Source organism: Pistacia vera, unplaced genomic scaffold (genome assembly GCF_008641045.1).
Source record: "Pistacia vera cultivar Batoury unplaced genomic scaffold, PisVer_v2 Contig471, whole genome shotgun sequence".
In the NCBI taxonomy this organism is placed as follows: Eukaryota; Viridiplantae; Streptophyta; class Magnoliopsida; order Sapindales; family Anacardiaceae; genus Pistacia; species Pistacia vera.
The window spans coordinates 17,506-24,743 of NW_022196303.1; the positions used below are offsets into that span (position 1 = coordinate 17,506).

A 7,238-nucleotide genomic window follows, 5' to 3' on the forward strand; every position below is an offset into this window, starting at 1 on the left:
AATTAAGGTACGCGTAAGTTGGCTTGAACACCATCTCTCATCAAAAATGAAAAAAATAATAGAGGAAGAGACTGAAGAGAAAGGAATAAGAACAAAAAAGAAAAATATATTAATTTGGCAAATGTTGGGACAAAAGTATAATTTTCAAAAAAATTCTTAACCCAGCTTCCATCTTTCAAGTTTTAGGGTATCATTTGTTTTTTTTAGGACTCTTGGAGTGATTTGTAAGTTTATAAACTGTAAGCGAGTTACATGAATTTACCCCCCAAAAGATGTTGCCTTCATGCTCATGGGGCTATTTATCTGGTGGCCTGGAAGAGAGCAAATTCAAGCAAGTTTGTGTACTTTGATGAGTTGTTCTGTTAGATTTATTTCAATACCTAAAAGAGCAAACATGGAAGCTGATGATAGTCACGGCTCTTCAAAATCAAATACTACTGAAACCGATACATCCATGGCTGTCATCAGAAGAGACAAGCCGTCCACGCGAGATTGGACTCGTATTCCGTATTCTCTTCTGGTTGACATCTCAAAACATTTACCTAATACTCATGAAATCATTTTTTTTCGGACAATCTGTAAAACATTCCGTCATGCTATTCCCAAACCACCCAAAATTCTACGCAGATATTCCTCTCTGGAGATTCCTGCTCCAGTTGACTATGACCCTTCACGACACCGTGGCCAAAAGCTTCCTATCTTTTCGATCATACCCTCCATAGTTTACGCAGTCCAACCCCGTGGCCAAAGCCTTAAAAATACCAAGCCTTGGCTCGTTAGAATCATAGAGTCGTCTGAAACCGGAAAGGTCATGCTGAAGGATACTTCATGTATGTTTCAGTACACGGAAATGCCCATGAATGACTTCCCCCAGCGCTTAAATTTGCTGGATTATCAAATGAGAGTAGTATCAAAGGCTTACGAGCTTGATCTCACTATTTCTGATCGTGAAGACAGAAGTATGAAAGATAAGTTTGACTCAGTGAAGCCTTTCTTTGTTCGAAAACTGGTTATTACTCCAACGCTTGAGCAAGTTGATGAAAAGGCTTTTGTCAAGGGTGATTACAAGTTCGCTGCTATGGCCCTTGAAGGTGGTGGAAGCTTGCACGTTTGGAGGCGTGGAGATAAAAGTTGGAGTTTAATAACATGCGATGGAATATCCTCCTTTGAAGATATTCTTTACTACAAGGAGAAATTCTATGTTTTGAACCACATGGGTCTAATTTTTATTGTCGATCCACAAACCCTGTACATTACAAGACTTGCTGGTCCAATGCCGAACATGGCTGCTGGAATTAAGTTCTTCTTGGTATTCTGTGAAGAGTTGTTTATGATTATTAAGTACTGGACACATAACTATCCGAAACCTGAAAAGAATTCTGATACGATTCATTACCCGATTCACATGGAGGCTTTTAAGCTGGACGAGGCCAACAACATGTGGGTAGAGCTGGACCAGGAGTTTGAAGATCGAGTTGTTTTCGTGGGAGATGGCGGTTCGTTCACACTTCCAGTCGACGAGATCCCTGGATTTGAAGGTAATTGTGTTGTTTTAGGTGATGTTACGTTTTCTGGAAATTGTATGCGTCATCCAGGGTACAAGGCTGGAGTTTACAACTTGAAGAATCATACAAGTATGGCGATCCGGGATCATCCAAACTGTTCTGATTTGTTTTGGCCACCACCAAAGTGGGTGACGAAGGAACTCACTTCAGCTAATTCCTAAACGTAAGTAGCTTTAATTTTTCAACTTTAAATTTCATTTTCTATATGTACTTGTTTCTTGTTCAAAAATCAAAAGGTATGAATAGTTTGAATGATTTCCTTCCTCTTAATATATTTTTATTATACCTTGGGATGTGGTGTTTAGTGACAAATACTGTATATATTTTCTCTGATTAGATTATAAAGATGATACCTAAAAGGCTATAACTGAATAAATTTTGATCATTCCAGGCTAGCGGCAACTGGAGTCTAGCTCTATGCATCTACTTGAGAAGGCTGCAGTTGCTTGTTGGGGATGATACGGTCTTTGATGGAAAGTGTCTTTCGCTGCTTGTGTCTTACGTTTTATTTTGTATTTTAAACCATGGTAGCCAAGTATGAGTGTGTTTAACAAAATGGTACTGCTGTTTGTTTAATTTTCTAAGCATGTATTTGGATTACATTTAATTAATGGTGTGTAATGTTGTACTTTATCTTGTGTGATCTTAATCTTATGTTTATATATTACTCAATGTGGTTGCATCTCCTTTTAATGTTTTGCTTAGGATGTTTGGCTTCCAAGAAAATCCGCTCTTCTCAATTCCTTTGTGTTGAATGTGAAAATAACAATTTATCTTTTAATAATAAAGATTGACTCACAACTTAATCTTATAAAAATTTTCTTATAACCTCAATATAATAGTTCGGAATTATAAATTTACAATTAGACAAATGATAGCCATTGCGAACTATCACATCGGGAGTCTAATAAAAGTTGGTAGTATCGCTCAACTTTTAGTTTCATGCTTACACTGGTTAATCTAGGTGAGGTGTATAGGAATACTGGTTAACTTTTGGTCAGCTGTATAGGAATATGATCATACACAGTGGTTACCACTTACCTCTATTACCTTCGAGATTTCAATGAATATTTCGAGTAACACAACTTTCAACTTTCGTACGTAATTCGCTGTTTGGTTCTGCTAGGAAACAGCTAGATATTATATATCCTTTCGTTGATGATGAATTTTCCTAGATGATGAATTTTCCTAATCGGTTAATGTAGCACCAAATATGTAACTATTACTATCAAAACTATCATCAAGTAAATATATGTAGAAAAAGAGTTTTTATTATTGAAAAGCGAATTTGTTTCCTATTTGTAAAAGAATTCTTATTAAATATGTAAGAGCATGGGTCGGTGAGAACCTTTCGAAAAGGAGAATGAGTTTGTTTACCCTAAGATGAGAATTGAGAGTGTCACTAATAAACTACTAATGATTTAACAATAATTATTAGGTATATTACTTAAGAGGTTTTAAGTTCGAATCACTTGGATTGCTAATTGATTTCTGTAACTCAAAGGCCAAAAGAGTCAATGAATTGATAGGATTTTGATTTGTGATTCAAAACTAATTTATCATTAAACAGGCAAAAAATGGAAAATAAGAAGGCAAATGAAAGATGATCAAACAACAAATAACAGCCCTTAATCAGCTCTTAGAATTTATGACTGCTTTCAAAATTCCTACAAAAAGAAAGTTTCATACCGAGTTTAAAACAAGCTACAAAGAAAGAAATCCGCTCCTGATAATTTTGAGCTAAGTAACAAAAGAAGATCCGCAGAGTTCAAGCTCTGGTTTCACCCTAGCTTACTTCAGACTGTTTCAATGTGTCTGAATCAGCATTGTGGTTGTTTAAGGTTGATAAATGCTGTTAAGATCCCCTGGTTTTACTGCAGACCATAAGGGATCATTTTCTTTGTTCTGTTGTTTTGTAGTTTGCAGCTTATTGATGAAACATTGGAAGTTTTGCTTCCAGTTTGATCCAAGTTGAAAATATGAAATGCACTTCAGTCCTAGGAGTACCGAACGCTGTCGCAGGACCTGTTACAATAGTACTCTCCAGTAAGTTCATTTGTTAAAAAGACTAGATTTCTGCTCCAAAACTACAACTAACAAGATACTTCTTGCAAAATTATGCAAAATTTTAAGCCAAATCAATAAGATGATGAAGCTCATCCAAAAATCAGATTGATCTGTTCATTTACAAAGAGCATAAAATGAACTTGGCATTTCAATTTTCACCTTACCATTCTTAGTAAGAAACTAAATAGCAAACACACAAGTTCACATGGAGATGCAAATTCGAGATGTTACATACATACAAAACTTGTATCATCAGATGTAGCATTCTTCACAATGATGATGCACACAGGTTCTTCTGGTAGTTAATCTGAATCATCAAAAATCCGAAAAATATTCATCTGCAAGAAGAAGAGAGAGTGACAAGTTACTCTTGAAAAGAATATGGCAACATAGGATTATCAAACTGGCAGCACCATTGGTTAGTAAAACATAGCAATTAAGATTTAAGAATTGAATTGTATGACATTATACTTAAAGCTTTATTCCTAAACTAGAGCGAAAAAGCTCCAAAGTAATGTAAGTATTCAAGCTGATGCAAAAGGTTTTCAGCCAAATCACTACGAGTGGAGGAAGGAAGAAGAAAAATTCCTGTTAAACCACTCATTGAATGGTAACACAAGATAAATACAAATTTGTTTAGATTGAAAAACTTTGTAATTCTGGTTACACATAACAATGGAGTTAGAACATCTCATTCAGAATCATAAGATAATAAATGTTCCCAACCATGCCCATTACACACTTGAAGTCAAAATTATCAACAGTCTAACACTCTTGGTTTGTGAGAATTTGAAACCACATATTAACAAAAACCATAGTGAAACAAAATGTCTCAAAGCATTCAAGGCTGAAGACATTGAAACTTATTAATTTGCATCAGGGAAGATCACTCTCAAAAATTTCAACAGAAAAAAAAGGGGTCACTAGATATTTGTATGAACCAAATAGGTCTGAAACATTCCAAGCTCAAGTATTCAAACATAAACCATATTCATCTACTTTTGCTATGCTCCAATTCATGCAAGAACAGGTTTTAGAATTTGTCAGTATAACATCAGTCTATGATATAAATTGATACAAGAAAGCTAATTAGTGAAAGAAATAGAGAGTAACACAAAAACAAAGTAATAGACAAACACACAAATCATTCCAGTAAAATAAAAAAAGAGATACGCGCGATTTACCCTGATTTACCTAATTAATAGACTACATCTCACTTCTCTCATTTACAATGAAGTAATTTGTCTTATAATTGTTATCATTCATTACAAGAGAAAAGTGTGTTTAAATACTAGGTTTAAGAGACTAAACCTAGTTTTACAAACATTCTTATTCTTAAGTCTAAACTCAATAAAGAATTAATAACTTAAAAAAATCTTTCAGCAGAACCCTTGAATGCGTTTACATGGCCTACTAATGCTAAAGTGGTCTAAAACTCCAACAATTAGATGTATTTTGATAAATAAAAAGAAAAGTTACATGAAGAAAAGGCACTTACATTCAGTATCACTATACTCATATACTGCTTTGTCCTTGAGCCAAGTTGGCAGAGGCCAAAAAATTTCTTACATTCAGTATCACTATACTCATAGCCAACATCCTCAAAATATACTAATTAAAGAGCAAACACACAAATTCAGAACGATAATGTGTAATCGAGATCAGAAAACAATTTCTTACATTATTACAAATTTACATTGTCGACACAATCTTCTTCAAGTAGCTATTTTGAATCATCTGACGCATCTTCAAGATAGTAAACATATGCAAGGATACAAGAGTAAAATGATGTCAGTATTTTCTTCCAGCAAATGCTTCAAATTCAGTAGTTCTCATCACTACACTGATCAAATCCCCATCAAAGACTCATAAATTAATCAGAAAATAAGAATTTGATAATGGTCCATCCATAAATAAGCATCAAATAAGTCCATTTACAAATGAAATTTAAACAAGCTAAAAGAAAAAGGAAAAACACTTACAATCAGAATCATGGTAAAGATACTCCGGTAGGTCCGTCAGCCATGGAGGCGGTGGCCAGAAGAGTTTTCCATAGCCTGGAAACGTTGAGGGGCGTCCAGCAACATGTTTCTTCAAGTCATATATCCTCGCGTTCTTTCCAGGGCGGGTCGGGACACCATCCTCATAACAGAAAGGGAATTCATCCGTGTAATAAATACAATTCGGTTTACAACCCCAAAACTCCTTGGCCGAAACAGAGTAGGTGCAATTCTTACTCACAAATAACACACGATCCCCCAAATAATCCCTAACCGGCTCCCACTTCAGTCTCTTTTTATTAAGCTTGAGGACCATGATAGTATCCCGGCACCGTTTAACCACCAAGAATAAATCTTTCAGCGAGTCAACCAAGTAGCGAGACCCACAACCAAAACATCTATCATGCTGCCCCGGTGGCATCAGTTTAGTATCTACCCCAGTTTTGATATCAAAACATAAAAGACTACCGAGGTAGCCCAAAGCATAAAACTTCCCATCATGATAAACTATGTCAGCAAGCATGTCGTCTTTGAAAAACTCTATATCACGCCATTTCGCTTCACCATATCTCCAGGCGGCCAGTATCTCATCCGGAGAATACATCACCATCATCGAAAAATCAGCACCATTTTCCTCCAGACACGGCGAAGCAACCACCTTCTGGAAAAAATTCGGTTCCCAGCTGTTAAATTTGCCGGATGTAGTTGTAGATCGACCAACGAACTCAAGTCTGTAGACTTTTGTAATCTCTTTAACTCGATAGTTGAGAGAGCTCAAGTGCTTTGGGATGATACCAGTGAAGTTTTTAACTCGACGTCCAGAAAATGGATCCTCGAGCTGGACCTTTCCATTGTAAGATTCTTTGACTCTGACCCACCACGTTTTAGTGTCGTGTGCGTTCAAGATTTCGCCAAGAGGTTCGATTGCATAAATGGTGGACTGAGAGAGAAGAAGGTGTCCACCGGGGTGCCTTTTTTTGCAATCAGGGAAGTTAATCCTTATCAGTTTTGAAAGAGGAGAATGAAGAGCTCGAGGTGGAGAGATGACTGAATGAAGTTTGCGGCAAACAGCTCGGAAGCTTTGGGTGTCGACCTTTGAATTGAGACGGATTGTGACACAAGGGAAGAGATCGTCAGGAAGGGACAGCCAGTTGGGTGTGTCACTGGGGAAGGCTGAAACCCTAACTCTCCTTGAACGTTGAGACGAAGGAGATGATGAACAGTCAGAATTGCTCATAGCTCAATGTGAAAAGAAACAGACAAACAATTTGAGAAAAACCTCAGTTACATGACATCATTGCTCTGATAAAAGTGGGGCGGGGGGCCTTTGATTTGTCACGCGAAATATTAGTCACATCATATGAAAATTTTCACTTTATCTGTGTTTTGTGTGCATCAGACAACGAGTGAGTGATGACAAAGTAAATGAACATGGGACAATGCTCTGACCCTCCATGAAAGCGTTGTTACAGATAATTCAATCGCAGAACGACCTGCAGCCACCCAAAGTTTGTCTTAAAGACAATTTGATACCCAAAAGGTTTGGAAATAACAAACAGCCACTTTCTGTTCATATCTGTCAGTGAATTCCGTCAATAATAACGGA

The 7,238-nt window shown here is 36.5% G+C and overlaps 2 protein-coding genes across 2 annotated transcripts; one reads left to right on the forward strand and one right to left on the reverse strand.

Annotated features, from left to right (window-relative positions):
- The first annotated feature begins 394 nt into the window (after window positions 1-394).
- LOC116146079 (F-box protein SKIP23-like) lies at window positions 395-1,726 on the forward strand. Its single transcript, XM_031431492.1, has one exon. The coding sequence runs from the start codon at window positions 395-397 to the stop codon at window positions 1,724-1,726; it is 1,332 nt and encodes a 443-aa protein (XP_031287352.1).
- A 3,862-nt stretch (window positions 1,727-5,588) lies between these two features.
- On the reverse strand, window positions 5,589-6,869 carry LOC116146080 (F-box protein At2g26160-like). Its single transcript, XM_031431493.1, has one exon. The coding sequence runs from the start codon at window positions 6,867-6,869 to the stop codon at window positions 5,589-5,591; it is 1,281 nt and encodes a 426-aa protein (XP_031287353.1).
- Between the last annotated feature and the right edge of the window lie 369 nt (window positions 6,870-7,238).

What these genes read in the sequence shown, in the direction of transcription:
- LOC116146079 (XM_031431492.1), top strand. Translation starts at nt 395, where the DNA reads ATGGAAGCTGATGATAGTCACGGCTCTTCAAAATCAAATACTACTGAA.
- LOC116146080 (XM_031431493.1), bottom strand. Translation starts at nt 6,869, where the DNA reads ATGAGCAATTCTGACTGTTCATCATCTCCTTCGTCTCAACGTTCAAGG.